The sequence below is a fragment of the Spinacia oleracea genome, chromosome 5 (assembly GCF_020520425.1).
Source record: "Spinacia oleracea cultivar Varoflay chromosome 5, BTI_SOV_V1, whole genome shotgun sequence".
NCBI classification, from domain to species: Eukaryota; Viridiplantae; Streptophyta; class Magnoliopsida; order Caryophyllales; family Amaranthaceae; genus Spinacia; species Spinacia oleracea.
This window is the reverse complement of record NC_079491.1, coordinates 25975810-25999965: the sequence shown is the minus strand read 5'-3', so window position 1 is coordinate 25999965 and position 24156 is coordinate 25975810. Positions and strand designations below refer to the sequence as shown.

Here is a 24156-nt window from a genome sequence, read left to right as displayed (position 1 = left end):
TATACCAAGTTTTTAGAAGAACAGGTAAAATAAAATAAAATTGAACAAGTTTCTAGAATTCAATGATGGACAAATAGTTAGATTCATAGCTCGTCAGTCGTCAACATCGTGATTTATTCAATGTCGATCACTAACAGTGCGAAGCTTTTCGTTATGTTATTGTGTAAGAATAAAAGTGATTGAAGCATTTAAATAAATTAGTTCCATAATTAATTAATTACGTAGTAATTAGCTAATTATGTTGCTTAGAGAAGGTCCCTTGTGACTTGTGACTTGTGACTTGTGAAAATCCCTTCACAACCGACAATAATTACTTTACCAATACTCACTTATGCCGTGAACCTATTCATCAGTTATTAGTAGGCTTTTCATGTCCTAATATTTGATGGCAACCCGACTAAGATTGTGTTGAAATAGTAGAAGCAATTATGGTAAGAATTGAAAGTAAACTACATTGTTAGCTAATTTATCAATTTCACGTGCAAAATTCAAACCTTCTCTCAAGTCTCAACCACACTATTAAATTAATTAATTGAGTTCCTTGAGGGTAGAAGGATATGTGCGATTATGGCTCTTGTAAGATTGTCGAATTCTCCCTAATTAATGAAACTTTGCGTTGCTTTTTACTTGTACATACACTAGGTTTTGTAAATAAAAAAGGGAAGGTCTTGTGCGCATAAGGTGTACAATAAATTTATTGTACACCAAGATAACTTTTACCCATTTTTCTATAATTTTAACCTAGTTTTGATTAACTTTTATATTAGTAAAAAAGTTGATAGATAAATATTTTAAAGGGTTAAATGATTAATTTTATACACTATTATTGATTTTGAAGAAATAAGTTTTACTAAAATGAAAAAAATTATCACTAAAATATAGATAACTTTTACCTATATAAGCTTAACTTTTAAGCATTTTGAGTTAACTTTTACTCCGGTGTACAATAAATATTGTACACCTTTGTAAATAAGAATTTGTGAATAAAAAATACTCGAGATATTACAATGCTAAATATGTACGTACAATAAATATTTTCATTATATTACTCCTTCCGTATTTAAATAGCAGTAACACATGATCAAACAGGGATCGGTTTTTCGGATATCAGATATGTGTGGCAATACACATATCAGCTAAAAGATAAATAGTTTAAAGACAAAAAAGGAAGTATCATTCATGTTAAAAAAGTACCATTCTGCAAAAAAAAAAAAGTACCATTCAATTATTTTTTTGTCTTTTTTTTTCTCTTCTTATTTTGTCTTTTGCTATGATATGCATTTGCAAGCACATATCAGATATTCGAAAATACTTCCTCTGGCCAAACACGACTATTAAGGAAGCTAGAATAGTTGAATAAAATAAACGGATTTTTCATGAAATACCCCTCAATTTTCACGAAATTCACCAAATGCCCATAGACTTTCAGAAATTCACCAAATGCCCCTCACCTTTAACATAATACCCAAACTACCCTTACTAATGACGCGCCGTTAGTCCTCCGTTAGCCTACTTTCTAATTCACCAAATGCCCCTATGTTGTAAATTATTTCACCAAATACCTCTAAATTAAAACATAAATCACCAAATGCCCAAATCTAAAATTTACCTTTTTAAAGCCCAACGGATAGTTTTTGGAATTGAAAAATAGCCGTTGCTTATTGTTTTAGTATAAATAACCATGTTCTTAGTGCTTGTTGTTGTTACCAAATTGTTTTGTTGTAGTTTCATCACAAAGTACCAAACAAAAAATTTGCTAGACTGAATTCCGAAACATTTTGACCGTTGCTAATTTGAAATAAGATTTATTTGCGTTAGCGCGAAACCTTGAGCCCTTATTCTTCCTATATACACTTGAAACATTATTGTGTAAAGGTCTTACAATCTCTTTATTAGAAGGCGGAATTCTTTGGGTGTTCCGCCATTTCAGTCGCATATTATAGTCCTACTATTTCATTGTTATCTCTGTCATTTAACTGATTACTTTAAGTTTTATGGCCAACCGAACAAGAGTAGTATTGGTAAGGTCATTATGCCTTAAATTCATACTCACTTAATATGTTATAACCAGGGTTTTAAATACTCGATTAGGCTAACTTTCTTCAATCAAGTGGTGTAATCAACAAAATTACAAAAGTTGTTTTGTCAATAATCACTGCTTTTAGGAGGGATTGAAAGACACATAGAGCACCACCGGTCTATTTTCTTTCCACCAATAAAAGACACTTAGAACTCGGTTGTGCATAGTCTGGAACATCAATCTCTTTGATGCCTGAAAACCTTTTTCACCTCTGTTATACCACGATTTGGTGTAATTCGGATCCGATTTCCACTTCCTTTGATGCTTCAAACTCTGAAGATCCACCAAAAATTTGGATGGTCAGTTCTTAATGTTATATCAACACCACCAAAATCAAAGAACATAAAGAAACTTGATTATAAAAGTATCGGAAACTCACCGGCTTATTCGAATTGAGATACCAAGGAGCAGAAGACATATACTGCGGAATGTGAGGATTAATCTCTTTTCCATCTTCATCAACCTCAGCTGGCGCAAGCCCAGCTTTACGAGCTTCCTCTAATTCAAACTGCTTCCTATGGTCTTCCCTAGACTTAAACGCCACTGCAAATTTCCCCATAATCAATTTAGAAACATCTCCAATAGCGCAATAATCGTTCAGTGTTTCGAAAACCTCTAATTACACGAACAATTCATATACAGCTCCAGTTTAACAAGATATTTTTTTACCGGCGAAACAAAAAATCAAATTTCGAGTAAAATTAACAAGATATCTAAACTCAACAATCATGAATTAGGGATTACACGCAATTGAATATACGAAAAATTCAAATTAAATCAAGAAATTCATCCCATTTACACGAACAATTCGAATTAAATCAAGCAATTCATCCAATCAAATCTAAAAGCTATATACCAAAACCCTAAAAAGTGTCGAATTGCAAATTCCAGTTGAAATCATACCTGATGCAATCGCCATTATTGATTAATAGTTTAAGCTTTCGATTGGTGATTGGAGGACAAAGAAAGAGAGGGCGGTGAGGGTGGCGGAGGCCCTTCTACTCCTCCCTTCTTCTTCTCAACCGGATCTTTCTCGGCGCAGCGGCCTTCTTCTCCTCCACGGGCTTCTTAATTTTGTTTAGATTCTAGAAGATTGGAGGTTTCATCAATTCTGCAGGAGAGAGAAAGTTAGTGAATGTGAAGGTCGGAAAATGCGGTGGAAGACGCTCGTCAACTTGGCAATCCCAAGCTGCATTTCAGTTTGCCTGGAATGGTGGTGGTATGAAATCATGATTTTATTATGTGGGTTGTTGACAAACCCTCAAGCTACAGTTGCATCAATGGTGCCATTGTTGCTGATGAGAGAGAAAGTGAGAGAGTTTTGGGAGGAGTTTGTTCTGTTAAAAGTAGAAGAAAGACTTGGAATAAGGGTAAAACAGTAAAGTTATGTTAACGAGACTTAACGTCCGTTAAGTGTAAGGGTAGTTTGGGAGTTATGTTAAAGGTGGAGGGCATTTGGTGAATTTCTGAAAGTCGAGGGGCATTTGGTGAATTTCGTGAAAATTGAGGGGTATTTCATGAAAAATCCGTAAAATAAAATAATAAAGTAAGTGGGGTTGGGTTAAATATTTTAATCAAGTAAAACAAGTGAGGACCAGTAAATTTTGGAGAGATGGGGGTGAGAGGTTTATGAAACTAACTGTTTAATGTGTTGGTGGGTCATATGGTAAAAAAAAGATACTTCCTCCGATTTTTAATACTTGCAACGTTGGTAACTTTCACGCATGCCTACGCAAAACTTTGATCATTAATATCTTTAATTCTCTTTAAGCAAAAATTATAAAAAGTTACTACCTCCATTTCTTTTTGTTTGTTACGTATTCCTTTTAGGGTGTTTCACAATGTTTGTTACGTGAGAGAAACTTTCCATTTATAAATTTATTATATTGTCAATTTTTGTGTTAGCTTTTAATTTTAATTGGTCCAATTTTTTCAACTCATTAAATTTCTTTACAATTTCCAAGTACGTTAAGATAGCAATCTGTGTGCTTTTTCATTATTGGTTCATTTTGATAAATAAAACCATCTTATTGGTTGTTGTAATGATTAGTGGATTGAGGTTTTAATTGGGTTTATTTTTTTTAATAAAAAAGAAAAAAAAATCTTTATTATACGTTAATAAACGTGCAAAAGTCCAAACGTAACAAACAAAAAGAAACAGAGGGAGTAATATTTTGAAAATACAAATTGAGACGAATCTAACAATATCCTACATGATTATGTTTTATCTTACGTATAAATCAACAACAATAGTCAAAATATAATATGTGAATAGTGTAAAATACACAAACGTTGCGAGTATTAAAAATCGGAGGAAGTATTATTTAATTAGATGGTGGGTTAGAAAAGTTGCTAAAATGAAAGTGTGACTCATAATAAAATACGGCCGAAAATGGTAAGTCTGACTCTTAAGAAAATACAGAGAGAGTATTATCGTCCAACGCACATATTTGTTGTGGGCTCAGCCACTTTTGTGCATAAGTAATGTTAATACTTGTGCTTGTGTTTTAAGTGGAAGCCCAATATTCCACTTATTGTTGTGGCCCAATGTTGGGTTATGTTGAAGCTTATTTGGAAAGTTTAGGGTAACCTTTGGCTGACTTGAGAGGCCGCAAAGGAGTGTGAGAAAATCAGAAAACACACACACAAAAAAGAGAGGAGAGAAAGAGAGAAGTGAGTTCGTAGCTTTCAGGGAAGTCATTAGAAAATAGTCGTTTACCGGAGATTCAACGGTCAGATCGTGGTAATATTTGGTCAGCTTGTTGAGGATACATACGTCTTCATTTTGAACAGTTGGATTGTCGTTTCGAACTCTGGTTTGTCCGTGGTCGCTGCTGGACAGAACCTATATTTTTGGGTGATACTCTTCATCTCTTCATCTCTTAATTGTTCATCTTGTAGGGGAATCCAGTTAAACATAATAACATGTGCGGAACAATCCCCAAAGCCAGGAAACATGTATAAAGCACAGATTAAGCATAATTACATTCGAAGCGTGTTTTCTACAATAATCCGTCAACGAACACGAACAAAGAACTCCAATTGTCGTTCCTCTACTTGGTTCACCGACACGATCAGATCCGTCTTGATAATCGTAGCTTAGACAATTAATCAAGATACTTTGCCTTTTGGGAAGAACTCACTTTGGAGGCACAGAGAGAATTAGGGTTCTCTGTGTCTCTAGGGTTTTGAGTAATCTGAATTGTGATTGCAGTAAGTTGGAAATTAGGTCATAAGGTTATTTACATAACCTTACTAACCGACCAAGCCCGGAGGCAAGGCCGGCCAGCAAGCCACGCGTCAGACAAGCACAACGCGCTGGGCCATGGGCCTCGCTGCTGTAGCTGTGTCGCTGCACAGGCCCGCGCGCACACGCGCAGCTCCGCTCGGCCATGGGCCAGCGCTGCCGTGTTGCCTTGGCCCTTTGCTTGCTCGCCTAACGCGCGCCCATGGGCCTCGAATGCTTCGTGCACTCGGCTCGTGGGCCGCTCTTCGTATTCGCGTTTAATATATTTCCGATATATTATTTATCGTTTCGTATACGACGAATCACCGTCGTACGATACGATTTATTCGTTTCGCCTAGCTTACGAATATTCGCGATACGATATACGATTCTGATGCAAGGTCGTATCGTATAATACGTTTCCAACTTAAATCCCGAAAAGCTATTAAATGAATTTCCGATTCATTTAATCCGGTGATCTGTTACGTGTCATTGGTGTGACCTTGTAGGTTCAGTCAAGAGTAAGTTGTGAGTTCAATATCCATTAGAACTCACTGATCGGAAGCATTGCTCCAGCTAGCTGTTCCGATCACTTGATCTCACTGAATTAATCGTTCGCAATTAATCTGAACCTTGGTATTAGACTTAATGCACCTTGGGTGAAGGACATATTTCCTTCAATCTCCCACTTGTCATTCAGACAAGTGTGCATCCACATTCCTTTGTCGCTTAGTGTTACTTACTGAACATAAGGTAAGATCCAAGCCATCCTTATTAGGTCCAGAAGTGTTTCTCGGATTACAGAGTTCAACTGTCAAACTTTTGCAGAAGGTTAAGCCTAACCATTCTGAGCACGGCCATGCATTTTACAGTATCTAACTCTCCGAGAGGCCTTGTTACACAACAACACCATATCCTATCAAAGATAGGAGGACAATCCATTCTTGCAATCTATGAACACTCACTTTGATTCATAGTACGCCCAATAACTGCTTTTATATCCTTTTACGGTGCGATGTGTAGCTAGTATCAAAGCGAACTAATTCTCAAACGAGCAGACATAATCGCTCATGTTCTGAGGAACGGTTTCTAATCACCATTAATGAGAACTACCAATGACATGACTTTAATCTCTTAAAGCGTTCTCATGGTCAATCCGATACAAGATCCAATAAGTATCTATGCAAATGATTCTGACATCCAGTCACTCTAGTTCAAGAAACAGAACTAAGTAATCTACTTGCAATCTAATCTTCATTAGTCATTGGTCGTCCACCTTTCAATGACCTGGATTAGGGATCCTTTGTGACTTCAATATTCAAGTTCACTTATGGGTGTCTCTTTGTCAAAGAATCCATCTTGACATCCCATTTGAATGATTTGAATCACATGGACTTATCATTTAATTCTAAACCACAATTAGATGAATATGAAATAATAAATTTCATAAATATGAAATGGTTAAACCAATTGTTTTAAACATAGATCTAACAGATGTTCTAAAACAATACTTAGAAAATCAAAGCCATTCTCCAACATGCTTGATTCCCATGGTTGCTACATGTGCGTTGTGTTTCACTTGTGGCAACGATTTAGTCAATGGATCCACGACGTTGTCGTCAGTTCCAACCTTGCAAATCTCGATTTCCTTTCTTTCAACGATCTCTCGAAGTATATGAAATCGCCGCAGTACGTGCTTGGACTTCTGGTGGCTCCTAGGCTCCTTTGCCTGGGCAATGGCTCCGCTATTGTCACAATACAAAGCCACTGGTCCTTTAATGGAGGGGACAACACCAAGTTCTTCGATGAACTTCCGAATCCAAACAGCTTCCTTTGCTGCTTCTGAGGCAGCAATGTACTCGGCTTCAGTTGTAGAATCCGCAATAGTGCTTTGCTTAGCACTTTTCCAGCTTACTGCTCCGCCGTTGAGGCAGAACACAAACCCAGACTGTGATCTGAAATCATCTCTGTCGGTTTGAAAGCTTGCGTCCGTATAGCCCTTAACAATCAACTCATCTGTACCACCATAAACCAGAAACTGATCCTTGGTCCTTTTCAGGTACTTTAGGATGTTCTTGGCAGCAGTCCAATGCGCCTCACCTGGTTCTGACTGGTACCTGCTCGTTGCACTGAGTGTGAACGAAACATCCGGCCTTGTACAAATCATAGCATACATGATGAATCCAATAGCCGAAGCGTATGGAATTCCACTCATCTTTCTACGCTCATCAGATGTTTTGGGACACTGATTCTTGCTTAGATATACGCCATGTGACATGGGTAGATGGCCTCTCTTGGCTTCCATCATATTGAACATAGCTAGCACTTTGTCAATGTAAGTGCTTTGGCTTAGTCCAATCATCCTTTTAGATCTATCCCTATAGATCTTGATGCCCAATATGTACTGTGCCTCTCCTAAGTCCTTCATTGAGAAACACTTCCCGAGCCAAGTCTTTACAGACTCCAACATAGGAATGTCGTTTCCAATAAGCAGTATGTCGTCAACATACAAGACTAGGAATGCAATTTTACTCCCACTGACCTTCTTGTATACACAAGATTCGTCCTGATTCTTGATGAAGCCAAACTTATTGACTGCTTCATCAAATCGTTTATTCCAACTCCTTGATGCCTGCTTTAGTCCGTAGATGGACTTCTTAAGCTTGCATACCTTTCCTTGGTTCTTTTGATCGACAAAACCCTCCGGCCGTGTCATGAACACAGTCTCTTCAAGAACACTGTTCAAGAAGGCAATTTTGACATCCATTTGCCATATTTCATAGTCATGAAAAGCGGCAATCGCAAGGATTATCCGAATAAACTTAAGCATCGCGACTGGAGAAAAGGTTTCATCATAGTCAACGCCGTGAACTTGCCTGTAACCTTTTGCTACCAATCTAGCCTTGTATATGTATACAATTCCATCTTTGTCTTTCTTCAATTTGAAGACCCATTTGCATCCGACAGGTGTGAACCCATCCGGCAAATCAACCAAATCCCAGACTTGATTTTCAGACATGGAGTCTATTTCAGATTGCATGGCCTCTAACCATTTTGTGGAGCTTGGGCTCGTCAAAGATTGCTTGTAAGTCAAAGGTTCATCACTATCCAATATGAGAACGTCTAAGTTTTCAGTCAAGAGGACGCCTGTCCATCTGTCCGGCTGAAAAATAGTTCTGTTTGACCTACGAGGGGCAACAACGTTTTGAGGAACTACTCCCACTGGCTCTTCTAAAGACCTTGGAGGTTCATCAACTTGAACTGCTTCTAAAGAGTTCTGAGTTTGTTGTTCGTCTCGAATCTCTTCGAGGTCTATTATTCTCCCACTTGTCAATTTGGAAATATGATTTCTTTCCAAAAAGACACCGTCACGAGCAACGAATACCTTGTTGTCTGACTTGTTGTAGAAGTAATACCCATAGTTTCCTTTGGATACCCAACGAAGAAACATTTTTCAGATTTAGGTTGTAGCTTGTCCGAAATTAATCGCTTGACATATGCTTCGCAACCCCAAATCTTCAGAAAAGACAACTTTGGAAGTTTACCAGTCCATAGATCGTATGGAGTATTTTCAACAGCTTTTGACGGAGCACGATTCAGTGTGAGTGCTGCAGTTAGCAACGCATGTCCCCAGAACTGTAAAGGAAGTTCGGCCTGACCCATCATTGACCTGACCATATCGAGTAAGGTCCTGTTTCTCCGTTCCGACACTCCATTCCATTGAGGTGTCCCCGGAGCAGTCAATTCAGAAAGAATACCGCATTCTTTTAGATGGTCATCAAACTCGTGGCTAAGATATTCACCTCCTCGATCCGATCTTAGAGCTTTGATTTTCTTGCCATGTTGATTCTCTACTTCATTTTGAAATTCTCGGAATTTCTCAAACGATTCAAACTTGTGCTTCATTAAGTAAATATAGCCATATCTACTGAAGTCGTCCGTAAACGTTATGAAATAGCTGAACTCACCTCTAGCTTTCGTACTCATAGGCCCACATACGTCCGTATGTATTAGCCCTAGTAGTTCGCTTGCTCTTTCTCCCACCTTTGAGAAAGGTTGCTTTGTCATTTTGCCAAGTAAACAAGATTCGCATTGATCAATCTTCTCTAAGTCGAATGATTCTAGAATTCCTTTCCGTTGAAGTAATTCCTGAAGGAAATAATGCCCTTGGTCCAAGTATGCATTCTATGTTAAGTCTAATAAATGCGGTTCAGTATTAATTAACAAGTTCATAATTCAGTGAGATCAAGTGAGCTGAATGCCTAGCTAGAGGCCGCTTCAGTTCAAGTGGAATTAATGATATTAATCCACAGCTTACTCTTGACTGAACCCGTAGGGTCACACAAATAGTACGTAAACGGATCAAGTATTTAATGGCATTAAATACTCCATCTATGAATATTCGGAACCGACGGATCTTGGTTTCAGTGGGAGCTAAGATCGTCACAGGCAAGAAATGAATACTCCGGAAACGATGATATTGCCGGAAACGGAAATATGGATCGTATCGGAAATATGAATATTATCCAAGTCGTAGATGTTACCGGAAACGGAAACATGGTACGTATCGGAAAATATTATTGGAAATGGAAATATTACCAGAATCGGAAATATTGCCGGAAACGGAAATATTGTCAGAATCGGAAATATTGCCGGAATCGGAAAATAATTCCGGAAACGGAAATATTAAATATTTGTTCGAAACGGAAATTAATTCCGGAATCGGAAATATTAAATATTGTTCGTATCGGAAATAGATTCCGGAAATGGAAATTTAATCGGAAGCGTATCGTACGAATTAGCATCGGACGAGGCCTGCCGGACGAAGGCCCAGCACGAAGCCAGGCCGTCGCCCAGCAAGCACGCACGCCACAAGCCCAGCGCGCGCCAAGGCCACGGATGCGTGGGCCTTGCTGCGTGGGCTGCAGCTCGCACGCATGGGCAGTCCTTGTGGCTGCCGTGTGTGTATGAGTTTGTGCTCATGCGTGATTCCTGAATCAGCAAGAGTCAGTGTATGATTAAATGTCTATTCCTAATTGGATAAATTAATTAAATAGAATTCATGTAGGATTCTAATTCCAATTAATTCGCATCCTACTAGGATTACGATTCCTTTTCCATAACTCTATAAATAAAGGCCTAGGGGTCATAATTTATATACAAGTTTCAAAGTATTCAAAAGTGAGTTTTTTTTTGAGAGAAAATCAAACACACATCTTGCTCAAAAGTGCCGAAATTTTCTAGTACCTTAAGGGCGATTCTAGTTGGTCAATCTTAAGGCGGATCCGGACGTGCTGTGGACTATCTACGGAGGGACGACACTTGGAGTCCTAAAAGACTTGTTCTTGTTCGGTTCGGGCGCAGCTAGGGAGGGCACGCAACAAAGAGTACGCATCTAATTATGCTATATGATTATGTGTAAATAATATGTTTCCTGGGTTAATGGTTGTTTCCGCATGATCTATGTAAATGTCATATGAATCATAACCTAATAGTGGTATCACGAGCCCCTTATTATTTTCATAATCTAAATTGCATGAACATGGTTAAATATTACAAATTTGCAAGAATTAAAAGGGGTGATTAATTTTCGTAATTGTTAATTAATTGCAAATTGCGTTTATTTAATTATATGTACGCAGTTTTTCGGCAGTTTCTTCATTACTCATCCGAATTGAGTGATTTTTGTGTCAATTCCGCATGTAAAAGGCATTCTAAAATTTTGACAACAATAGTATTTTTCTGCCGAACCCAGAATTCTCAAATTCGAAGCCAAACTATGACTTTTCGAAGGTTTTAGTTTTTCGGATGCAAAATTTCGTAAATTTAAGATGTTAAATTAAATATTTGCGATTCCTGTTGATAAATCTTGAATTTTTGATTGACCTACTGCATATGTTTAACAAGTTTGAATGCCTAGTCTTGTTAATTATGCAATCTAATTTGTAATTATGATTAATTTGTTGAAAATTAGAATAATTTAGAATTAATTTGATTTTCATAATTAATTGTAATTTAATTAGAAACCTATGATTAAAAACCACCATAAAAATTGTAAATTTACGATAAATTTTAAATTTTTATGACCTAGACTTGAATCCATAACAATCGGAAATCAATTGGATAATAAATTTTCGATTTTTTCGCCCTAAAATTATGAAATTAATAATATTTATTAATTTGTCATTAATTTTAAATATAAATTTTAAATTTTTATGCGATTCGTTCAAATAACTTGCACGCACGAAGCAATGGACGCTTCGTGTTACCCTTAAGGGGTGTTGTATAATGCGGGCATGCGACGACGAGCAAGGGAGCTCGTCGCCCGTGCGGCACGAATGCAATGAGCAAGGGCGTAGTGCACGAGCGCAAGGCAGCAGCCCTGCCTTGTGTCGTGTGCCACGAGCAATGAACGTATGGGCATGGGCGAGGGGCGAGCCAAGGCAGTCGCGTGTGGGCAGCAAGCGAGCTGCGCCACAACGCGCGCTGCCTCGCACAAGTGCGCGCAGCCTCGCGCGCAGCGAGCGCAAGCTCGCGTGCCACGAGCGCTGCGCACAGCATCACTCGCGCGCACAGCGCGCGACGTCGCCCGCCCAGCGAGCGATGTCGCGCACCAGCGAGCGATGGCTCGCGCGCGCGCAGCGAGCGATCTCGCGCGCCAGCGAGCGATGGCTCGCGCGCACCAGCGAGCGATCTCGCGCGCCAGCGAGCGATCTCGCGCGCCAGCGAGCGAGCCAGCGCGCCCAGCGAGCGATCTCGCGCGCGCACTGCGAGCGATAGCTCGCGTGCGATGGGGCGCTGTGCGGAGGCTTGCGTTGGGACAGCAGCAGCTATGCTACGAGCGCATGGGCTGCGCGCACATGGCCAGCAATGGCTGTGTGCATACGGCCCATGGGCGTGCAACGCGTAGGGTGTTTGCGTTTCGATTAGATCGTTTTGAATGTTTAATTTGAAAATTTCAGTTCACGTAATTTTAATTAATTTTAAAATTAATAATTTGAATTAATTTCTTGGATTTTAATTTTGAATATTATAATTATAATAAATGGAATTTATTCTAATTATTTTACTAAAATTAAAATCATGAATTAATTTAAATGCGACTGAAATTAAATTAAATTTTTGGATTCAATTATAAATTTATATGAGCTTTAAATTTTAATTAAATTTGTATGTTTCCGGTTAGACTAGAAATACAATTTTATGTTTAAAATTAGTAAAGCATATGAATTTATTGGTTTGAGTGGGAGCGCTTTTTAGTCATAAACTCTTGATTAGGTCTACAAATCCTTAAGGTTAAAACAACTCGATTAGAATTAATAAGGACTGAATAATTGGTAGATTATTGGTGACCTTGATTAATTGCTGCAAATGTTTACGTGATGCATAATGTGTTTTACTAACCAGCTATGTGGGCCATTCATGATAATGAATGGGTGAATGGTATATATTGTATATGTACTGTTTTGCAGGTTATGAAGTGACTAGTATGGCCCAAATAGGATAGAAAATATGGTCTGCGTACCATTAATTTGAATGTAATTGGTCTAAAGCACCAAAGTTATTTTTCAATTCAAATATGGTCTGCGTACCATCAAATAGTTGTAATTAGTTATAGCTTATCCTATTTGAAGAAAATGGTGCCTCCCACGGAGATTTTCAAGACGGACTTTGAAGTCAAAGCTTCAAGATGAAGTCGGGCCATACTAGATCACAAATATCTTATGCATGTTTTAAGTTATTTATTGCTTTAAATATGTCTTAAAATGCATGAGATCAAAAGCTTGATTATGTTGCATGATTAAGGATTTTAGTTCACTTAAAATCTAACCAACATAGTAAGAGCCTTAAGTTCCAAACTTAAAAATTGAGTTAAAAGGTGCCATGCCAAAATATACACTTGCTTGGATATCCTTTACATCAATCTAGTAATAGTTTTCGCTCAGCGAGGTGTTACTTATTGGTCCTAAAGGGGCAAGGTACACAAATAATTGTGAGTACATGTTAGTTTTGGTGAAACTCAACGATATAAGTAAGGAGTCCTTTTATGTCGTGGCAAATTCGATAGGTTTACCTAATAAGTTCTTAGACGTACCTATCAACCAAGAATAGTTTCTAGACTATTAGCAAAAGGCTTTTGCTTACCTAAGATGTTCTAGGATTAAGTCAACAAACTGTGCTTAGTTCTTCAATGATTTTAGGATCTTGGAATCATTTTATTCACACCTGCCGGAACACATAACTTGAATAAAATGCTTAATAAACATTGAATTATGCATGTATGCTAGAATTTAAGTTTATTAAGAGAAACTGTGAATGGTTATTTATTTGTTTATTCTTTTCAATTGTAGTTTTAATATGGCAAACAACAATCAAAACATCATCATGGGTTCTGAGCTTATGGTCAAGCTGAACCTGACAAATTTTCTTGAATGGGAAGCTAAGCTAGTTGAAATAGTCAAACTCAATGGACTTGAGTATGTACTATCACATCCCATGCCAAGCTACTATGCCAGAGACATGACCCCTGAGAGATTTTACGCCTGGGATGCGGATCTCAAAAAGGTTATGAGTCTCATGCTGAACAATATCCCTGATGATTGGGCTAGAAGGTTTGTAGCCTATGAACCTTTTACGCTCATCAAGAATCTGAGGGATATCTGTCGTGGAAGTACGGAGGACAGGGACCTGAACGTCCATGAGTTGATTGAATCAATGTCTGGGCTAAAGGTTAGTTCTCCCAACAGGTGTTATAGGATGGAGGTCCAAGAAACACATGTTCAGCTCCTTCGCACTAAACAGAGGGTAGGCGTCCCACTGAGGTTCCATGTGGATCTTATGTGTTCATATTTTGATCGCCTAAGTCTACTAGGAACACCAATAAGCGAAAGGATGGCAGTCTCTGTCTTGCTCAATTCACTACACAGTGGGTTTGGTCGCTTCAAGCAACAATACCTAAGTGAACCAAGAGAAGAAACAGTTGCAGAATTTATTCACCTTGTCAGAAAGGCTGAAATAGTACTGGACTGTGAAGCCAAAGATTTACTCAAGGCTAGAAAGAGACCATTCAAGAAAGGTGGAAAGTCCAAGGGCAATGCTAAATCAAAGCAGGACAAGTCCACATCAAGCTGTCTTTATTGTGATGGAATAGGCCATTACAAAAGAGAATGTCCAAAGCTAAAGGAAGATCAGAAGAACGGAACAGTCGTTCCATCTTCAGGTATTTTCGTTATAGACTGTATACTTGCTAATTCAACTTCTTGGGTATTAGATACAGGTTGTGGCTCACACTTATGTTCCAATCCACAGGGACTAAGAAGAAGTAGAAAGTTAAGCAAGGGTGAAGTCGACCTACGAGTGGGAAATGGAGCACGGATTGCTGCATTAGCTGTAGGAACTTACTATTTGTCGTTGCCCTCCGGGCTAGTTTTGGAACTGGAAGAATGTTTCCATGTTCCAAGTCTTACTAAAAACATCATTTCGGTTTCTTGCTTAGATGCTAAGGGATTTTCCTTTATAATAAAAGACAATAGTTGTTCGTTTTATTTTAAAGAGATGTTTTATGGATCTGCTAGATTAGTCAATGGACTTTATTTATTAGATCACGACAAACAAGTATATAACATAAATACCAAAAAGGCCAAAAAGGATGATTCAGATCTCACCTATCTGTGGCATTGTCGATTAGGCCATATAAACTTGAAACGCTTAGAAAGACTTCAAAGAGAAGGAATTCTAGAACCATTTGACTAAGAGGATTATGGTAAATGCGAATCATGTTTACTTGGCAAAATGACAAAGCAACCTTTCTCTAAAGTTGGAGAAAGAGCAAATGAACTATTGGGTTTAATCCATACAGATGTATGTGGACCAATGAGTACAAATGCTAGAGGTGGTTTCAGCTACTTTATCACTTTCACTGATGACTTCAGTAGGTATGGTTATGTCTACCTAATGAAGCATAAGTCTGAATCCTTTGACAAATTCAAGGAATTTCAGAGTGAAGTAGAGAATCAATTAGGCAAGAAGATCAAGGCACTGCGGTCTGATAGAGGCGGTGAATATCTGAGCTATGAATTTGATGACCATCTGAAAGAATGTGGAATTCTATCAGAATTGACTCCTCCTGGAACACCACAATGGAACGGTGTGTCAGAACGGAGGAACAGAACCTTGCTAGACATGGTCAGGTCAATGATGGGTCAGGCCGAACTTCCATTAGAATTTTGGGGACATGCACTAAATACAGCTGCACTCACTATAAACAGAGCTCCGTCTAAAGCTGTCGAAAAGACTCCATACGAATTATGGTTTGGAAAACCTCCAAATGTGTCTTTTCTTAAGATTTGGGGATGTGAAGTATACGTCAAACGATTAATTTCAGACAAACTTCATCCAAAATCTGACAAATGTATCCTTGTGGGCTATCCAAAGGAAACAAAGGGGTATTACTTCTACAATACATCTGAGAACAAAGTGTTTGTTGCTCGAGATGGTGTCTTTTTGGAGAAAGATCACATTTCCAAAATGACAAGTGGGAGAAAAGTAGACCTCGAAGAAATTCGAGTCGAACAACAAACTCTAGAGAATGCTCAAGATGACATTCAGGATGAAACTCAGAGATCTTTAGAAGAATCTGGTGAGAATCATGGTCAATCTAGAAATGTTACCCCGCGTAGATCGCAAAGATATAGATCTCAACCGGAAAGGTACTTAGGTATTTTGACGAACGAGAGCTATGACGTTCTATTACTTGAAAGTGATGAACCTGCGACTTACAAGCAAGCTATGACGAGCCCTAGCTCCAAGCAATGGCAAGAAGCCATGCAATCTGAATTAGACTCTATGTCTGAAAACCAAGTATGGGATTTGGTCGATTTGCCAGATGGCTACCAAGCCATTGGAAGCAAATGGGTTTTCAAACTGAAAAAGGACAAGGATGGGAAACTTGAAGTTTTCAAAGCTAGATTGGTTGCAAAAGGTTACAGGCAAGTCCACGGTGTGGATTACGATGAAACCTTTTCACCAGTTGCAATGCTAAAGTCTATTCGAATAATGTTAGCAATCGCTGCATATTACGATTACGAAATATGGCAGATGGATGTCAAAACTGCTTTCTTAAACGGCGTTTTAACAGAAACTGTGTTTATGACACAGCCTGAAGGTTTTGAGGATCCAAAGAATGCTAAAAAGGTATGCAAGCTAAAGAAATCAATCTACGGATTGAAGCAGGCATCCAGGAGCTGGAATATACGTTTTGATGAAGCGGTCAGTAACTTTGGTTTCATCAAGAACGCAGACGAATCTTGTGTATACAAGAAGGTCAGTGGGAGCAAAATTGCTTTCCTAGTATTATATGTCGACGACATATTGCTTATCGGAAATGACATTCCTATGTTGAACTCTGTCAAGATTTGGCTTGGGAAATGTTTTTCGATGAAGGATCTAGGAGAAGCACAGTACATATTGGGCATCAAGATTTACAGAGATAGATCTAAAAGGATGATTGGACTTAGTCAAAGCACTTATATCAATAAGGTGCTTGATAGGTTCAAGATGGCGGACTCCAAGCGAGGCTACCTACCCATGTCTCATGGAATGACTCTAAGCAAGACTCAGTGCCCAAAAACACTTGATGAGCGTAGACGAATGAATGGGATTCCATATGCATCATTGATTGGTTCAATAATGTATGCTATGATATGTACACGCCCGGATGTTGCGTACGCACTCAGTGCTACGAGCAGATACCAGTCAGACCCAGGAGAGGCGCATTGGACTGCTGCCAAGAACATTCTGAAGTACCTGAAAAGGCACAAAGATGACTTCCTGGTCTATGGTGGAGATGATGAATTAATTGTTAAAGGCTATACGGACGCAAGTTTCCAAACCGACAAAGATGATTTCAGATCACAGTCTGGGTTTGTCTTCTGCCTCAACGGAGGAGCAGTAAGCTGGAAAAGTGCTAAGCAAAGCACCATTGCGGATTCTACAACTGAAGCGGAGTACATTGCTGCACATGAAGCAGCAAAGGAAGCTATATGGCTAAGGAAGTTCATAGGAGAACTTGGTGTAGTCCCCTCCATTAAAGGACCAATAGCCCTGTATTGTGATAATAACGGAGCTATTGCACAGGCAAAAGAGCCTAGACACCACCAGAGAGTCAAGCATGTACTTCGTAGATTTCACCTTCTACGAGAGTTCGTTGAAAGAAAAGAAGTCGAGATAAGCAAAATTGGAACTGATGACAACATATCAGATCCATTAACTAAACCTCTGCCGCAAGCGAAGCACAACTCGCACACTGCAGCTATGGGAATCAAGCATATTGGAGAATGGCTTTGATGTCTCTGTTTAATGTTTTAAAGTTTTAGAGTTTAAATCTTTGTAAAACATTATTGGTTAATCATTCACAATAAATGAAAGAAATTCATTTTTCCATTTAATTTGTGGTTTATTAAATGATGAGTCCCTTCAACTTGACGATATATTCAAGATAGACTGTCAGGACCAGTCCTGTGACTAAGAAATGTCTATCAAGTGAACTTGAATGTCAAAGGTTGAAAATGGTCCCTAATTGGAGTTTTCTATAAAATTGGACGCATAGAAAACGTTAGACGATTAGAGTGCAAGATGACTAGTAGTTCTGTTTCTTGAACTATGTGGACATGGCAATGTCATAATCATTTGCATAGATACTTACTTTGGGAAGACTAGTATCGGACAAGACCTATGAAACTTTACTGTAAGAGATGAAAATCTGTCATAAGTAAATTTCATTAAATTATTAGACACTAAATCCTCAATACCTGAGTGATTTGAGATTACTTGTTTGAGAACTGGTTGCTTTGACGTTGACCAACCGTCGCACCGTAAAAGGAGGCTATAAAGGCAACGCTCAGGTAATCACCTATCAAACGAAGTCTAATCTCAAGATCGCAAGATTGGGATTGTCCTCCCATAAATCGGGATGAGATGCTTAAAAGTTGTACAAGGCCACTCGGAGAGCTAGAAACTGTGAAATGCATGGCCGTGCTCGGATGAATCATAGGCTATGATTATCTGTTTATTTGATCAGTTGAACTCTGAAACCGAGGAACACCTCTGGACATAATAAGGATGACAACTCTTACCTTATGTTCAAGAGCAAGCATCGAGCGACAAAGGAATTAGGAAATGCACACTTGTCCCTAAGGACAAGTGGGAGACTGAAGGAAATAATGCCCTTGGTCCAAGTATGCATTCTATGTTAAGTCTAATAAATGCGGTTCAGTATTAATTAACAAGTTAATAATTCAGTGAGATCAAGTGAGCTGAATGCCTAGCTAGAGGCCGCTTCAGTTCAAGTGGAATTAATGATATTAATCCACAGCTTACTCTTGACTGAACCCGTAGGGTCACACAAATAGTACGTAAACGGATCAAGTATTTAATGGCATTAAATACTCCATCTATGAATATTCGGAACCGACGGATCTTGGTTTCAGTGGGAGCTAAGATCGTCACAGGCAAGAAATGAATACTCCGGAAACGATGATATTGCCGGAAACGGAAATATGGATCGTATCGGAAATATGAATATTATCCAAGTCGTAGATGTTACCGGAAACGGAAACATGGTACGTATCGGAAAATATTATTGGAAATGGAAATATTACCAGAATCGGAAATATTGCCGGAAACGGAAATATTGTCAGAATCGGAAATATTGCCGGAATCGGAAAATAATTCCGGAAACGGAAATATTAAATATTTGTTCGAAACGGAAATTAATTCCGGAATCGGAAATATTAAATATTGTTCGTATCGGAAATAGATTCCGGAAATGGAAATTTAATCGGAAGCGTATCGTACGAATTAGCATCGGACGAGGCCTGCCGGACGAAGGCCCAGCACGAAGCCAGGCCGTCGCCCAGCAAGCACGCACGCCACAAGCCCAGCGCGCGCCAAGGCCACGGATGCGTGGGCCTTGCTGCGTGGGCTGCAGCTCGCACGCATGGGCATTCCTTGTGGCTGCCGTGTGTGTATGAGTTTGTGCTCATGCGTGATTCCTGAATCAGCAAGAGTCAGTGTATGATTAAATGTCTATTCCTAATTGGATAAATTAATTAAATAGAATTTATGTAGGATTCTAATTCCAATTAATTCGCATCCTACTAGGATTACGATTCCTTTTCCATAACTCTATAAATAAAGGCCTAGGGGTCATAATTTATATACAAGTTTCAAAGTATTCAAAAGTGAGTTTTTTTTTGAGAGAAAATCAAACACACATCTTGCTCAAAAGTGCCGAAATTTTCTAGTACCTTAAGGGCGATTCTAGTTGGTCAATCTTAAGGCGGATCCGGACGTGCTGTGGACTATCTACGGAGGGACGACACTTGGAGTCCTAAAAGACTTGTTCTTGTTCGGTTCGGGCGCAGCTAGGGAGGGCACGCAACAAAGAGTACGCATCTAATTATGCTATATGATTATGTGTAAATAATATGTTTCCTGGGTTAATGGTTGTTTCCGCATGATCTATGTAAATGTCATATGAATCATAACCTAATAATTCCATGCGCTTTATGTTTATATGGCCTAATCGACAATGCCACAGAAATGTGAGATTCGAATCACCAGTTTTAGCCTTTTTGGTATTTATGTTATAAATGTGTTTGCTCGTATCTAGCACGTAAAGACCGTTTTCTTGTTGTGCTGAACCATAAAACATTCCATTCAAAGCAAAAGAACAACTATTGTCTTTAAATTGAAAACTAAAACCTTTAGAATCCAAACTTGAAACGGAAATGATGTTTCTGGTGATACTAGGAACATAGTAACAGTTTTCTAGTTCCAAAACAAACCCACTAGGCAAAGAAATAAAATAAGATCCTACGGCTAATGCAGCAATCCGTGCTCCATTTCCCACGCGTAGATCCATCTCGCCTTTATCAAGCTTTCTACTTCTCCTTAGTCCTTGTGGATTGGAACATAAGTGTGAGCCACAACCAGTATCTAATACCCAAGAAGTAGAATTAGCTAGATTACAATGTATAACATACATATCTGAAGTAGAAGCAACGTTCCCGTTCTTCTCATCTTCCTTCTTCTTCAAGCAATCCCTCTTAATGCCCCTTCTTCTTGCAGTAGAAGCATTCAGAGTCGACAGGAGAACGAGTCGCCCTTTTCTGTTTACCAGAACCGGCGCCATTGGACTTGGATGAGGGCGAAGCCTTGCCCTTACCCTTCTTGCCCTTGTTCTTGCCTGATTTCTTGAAGTTCTTGCCCTTACGCATCATAAGCATATCATGCTTATTCTCTTGCTTGAGCGTCTTTTCAGCGGTTTTCAGTATACCGTGAAGCTCAGTAAGAAATTTCTCCATGATGTTCATGTTGTAATTCAACTTGAACTGATCATAGCCATTATGAAGAGAATGGAGAATGATGTCCTTAGCCATTTCATTTGAGACGTCAGAATCTAGAGCTCTCATGTTCTCAAAGAGTCCAATCATTTTAAGAACATGTGGGCTCACTGGTTCTCCTTTCTTGAGCTTAGTCTCAAGGATCAACCTCTGAGTCTCGAATCTTTCGATTCTGGCTTGGTCCTGAAACATGTTCTTCAACTCCGAGATGATTTGGTAAGGATTCGAGTTAATGAACGTTTTCTAAAGTTCAGGACTCATGGATGCAAGCATCACACATTTGACATCCCTGTTGGCCTGAATCCAACGATTAAGGGCAGCTTGAGTTACCTCCGGCCCAACCTCTTCCGGTAACTCTTCCTCAAGGACATATTCTTTTTCCTCATGCATAAGAACTATTTGTAAGTTCCTTTGCCAGTCGAGGAAATTGTTGCCATTCAACTTCTCTTTGTCGAGAATTGAACGCAGGTTGAAAGTGTTATTGTTTGCGACCATTTTTGATTACTACAATCGAAAAGAATTTGCAATAAATAACCATTCATATAATTCAATAAATTTGAAATAAAAGCAAAACATGCAATCATTAAAGCTATTAAAACATTTCATTCATGCAAAAAGCAAAAACATGGTCCGAAATGAATGAAACGATTCCAAGACCCCAAAAGTCCTAAATCCTTAAGCAGCTTTAGCATGTCTTAAGTAGTTTAAGATTTTAGGTAAGCAAAACCTATTGCTAGTAACACTACAACAAACATGATCAAAGAGGGCGAAAAAAGTCGCCCTCTTTGATCAAAATATCGCTCTTTTAGCTTTTAAGGGCGAAAAAATAATCGCCCTTAGCTCGCCCTGTTAGGCTCGTCCTATTAGCTTTCCAGGGAAACACTATATGTTCGCCCTTTTTGATCAAAATCAAAGAGGGCAAATAAATTTCGCCTTCTTTGTTTGAAAACAAGGAGGGCAACTTATATCTCGCCCTCTTTGATAGTTTTTCGCCCTCTTAAACAGTTTAAATAGGGCAATTTTCTGTGTCCTGTTTGTTCAAAATCAAATAGGGCAACTTGATAAAGTCGCCCTTTTTGTTCTATTTTTTATTTTTAAAAAAATAAATCATATATCACCCAAGAAAAAAGGGAATCTGCGGGTCTGGTTAATGAAACTGACACAAGTTATAAGCAAAAAATGCTTCAATATAACCCTTGATAATCTTTTAGATTAGCCAGGACAAAAAGACAGAACTTCTGCCAGTAAATTTCTTGCAAAAAGTTGTATTCATTCCTCAAGAAAAATGAAGGGGAAAATGATTACAAGGAAAAAGCCCCATTTTCCATGCTTCAGCTAGACAATTTATAGCAGATTCATGATTCCTGGGATCCACATATTCTTCAAACAAACTACATATTTAAGTTTCAAAGTAATAGCAGAATACAGACGAGGTACTGATATGCTTGCAACCTATTTGTATTTATCCATGATCTTTTTAGCATTTTCTATAGATTCATCTGTAGAACCAGGCTTGTCCTCCACTCTAGGTCCTTTGTCCTTGTTCAGGGCAAGATAAATGAAATACACAAAGCCCATGAAACCCTGTTTTGCAGTTGATAGACAATAAGTTAGGTTTTGATCAAACAACTTATGAACATTAGTTCTTTATATGCAGAACAAGAATAGAAAAATATCACACACAGACCAAAAACTGTATATGGCCAAGTTTGAGGAAGGAGAAATGTAACCCATCACATGCCCCTCCCATCTTTGACCCTTGTAGTATTATTTGTGCAACACCTATACAAGTACATGAAAATCACCCAAACTTGGGAAACACAGTAGTATTTGTGCAACACCTATACAAGCTTCACTGAAGTCATACTTAGCCTACAAAAAGTTGAAGACGACAGCTTGTTATAAAAGAGAAGTTCCCATAACAGTTTCACTATGACACAATCCAGAGTTAAGTTTTCTGAGTTAGAAATGTTAGCAACTAAAGACAAACCAGCTGTAGTATGTGAACAAACACCTCGATATTTAGATAAATCGAAATACGATTACAGCTATCCCCGTATGAAGATTTGTCTGTATTAGATAAATTTCAATTCATTGCTTCTCAAAAATAGTATGTGTATGCTTACGTTTATCAATTCATTGCCTTTCAGTTATCAGGTTAATTACTCTTGGTTAATAAATTAATGCCATAATTTATCTCATTGCCACAACTTAATGCCATTGTTGTTAGAGTTGTAACCACAATCAACGTGCTCCTTTAGGACGCCTTACCACTTAAGTCAACTAAAATAGCACCTCGCTTTAGCGTAAACCTACTATCTTAGATCCCTAGATTTTTTTAAGTGTTGATTTGGAAGGTAATTTTTAAAACTCAATATTACTTGGACCTAGTTGTTTCTATGTTGGTTCGATTATTTAGTGAACTTAAAACTAATCGATTCATAGGAAACAACCTGTTCATGCAAAGCATACATACATTCATACATTCACGCATAATATATATATTAAATTGCATAAATAATTGGTGATCTAGTATGACCCAAAACTTCTTGTCTTGAAGCATCCAATCTTCATCACCTCTTTGTTAGCTTGGCATCATCTTGAATCTTCGTTCAAATGCTAACTTAAAGTTCTAAACTAGAAATACTTGAAAATAATAAATTACATCAAAATTTCCATGGTACGCAGACCATATTTGAAACTTTACATTCAAAGATAGAACGGTGCGCAGACCGTATTTAACTATCCTAAATTTGGCCATACTAGTCACTTGGAGTACCTGCATTGCATAAAATATATATTCTACGCATTCACCCATTCGTATGCTAAAACGAATGGCCCATGTAAATATGCAAGTATTTACGTGAATTAATTAAAATTCACGTTCACATAAACGCGTCCTAAAAGATTAATCAATTTCCAAATTATTAATCCTTAGACTTTATTCTAATTAAAATTGAATTTAATTAAAATAATACGACCTACGAAACAATTAAAATAATTATTTCATTTTAATTTCATTTAGTGGCTCCCACTCAAACCAATGATTATTCCGGATAATTAATTATGAAATATTAAATTAAAACTCGCGGCCCGTCCCAAGCAAATAAAATATTAAATTAAATATCCCGTTAGCCCAAATTAATGCAAGTATACGAAGCCCAACTAATTAAACGATTCAAAAAAAGTTCAATTAAACGGCCTAGGCTTGTGCCCAGCCCGTCGTGCGAGAGGCCCAAGAGCACACGAGCACTGCCCGCGCACCCCAGCCCATCGTGCGAGAGGCCCAGGAGCACACGAGCACTGCTCGCGCACCCCGCCCCATCGCTCGCGCGCACGCATCACATACCCGCAGCCTAGCTGCCCCTGTGCTGCGTGTGTGTTGTGCGTCGAATGTGCTGGACGTCGCAAGCCTTGTGCTTGCTTCGTCGCAGCCCCGCAAGCAA

At 38.6% G+C, this 24156-nt stretch overlaps 1 protein-coding gene across 1 annotated transcript; it reads right to left on the bottom strand.

Moving 5' to 3' along the window:
• Positions 1-2087: 2087 nt before the first annotated feature.
• On the bottom strand, positions 2088-3372 carry LOC110794245 (pre-mRNA-splicing factor SLU7-A-like). The gene is made up of 3 exons (XM_021999197.2): positions 2984-3372; positions 2460-2623; positions 2088-2353 (listed from the first exon to the last, which is right to left on the bottom strand). The coding sequence occupies exons 1-3, from the start codon at positions 2997-2999 to the stop codon at positions 2162-2164; spliced, it is 372 nt and encodes a 123-aa protein (XP_021854889.1). The 5' UTR covers positions 3000-3372; the 3' UTR covers positions 2088-2161.
• Positions 3373-24156: the final 20784 nt, after the last annotated feature.

Excerpts from the sequence above, each read along its gene's own strand:
- LOC110794245 (XM_021999197.2), bottom strand. Across the intron at positions 2,354-2,459 it reads ATCTCAATTCGAATAAGCCG|AGTTTGAAGCATCAAAGGAA; the intron begins GTGAGTTTCCGA and ends GTGGATCTTCAG.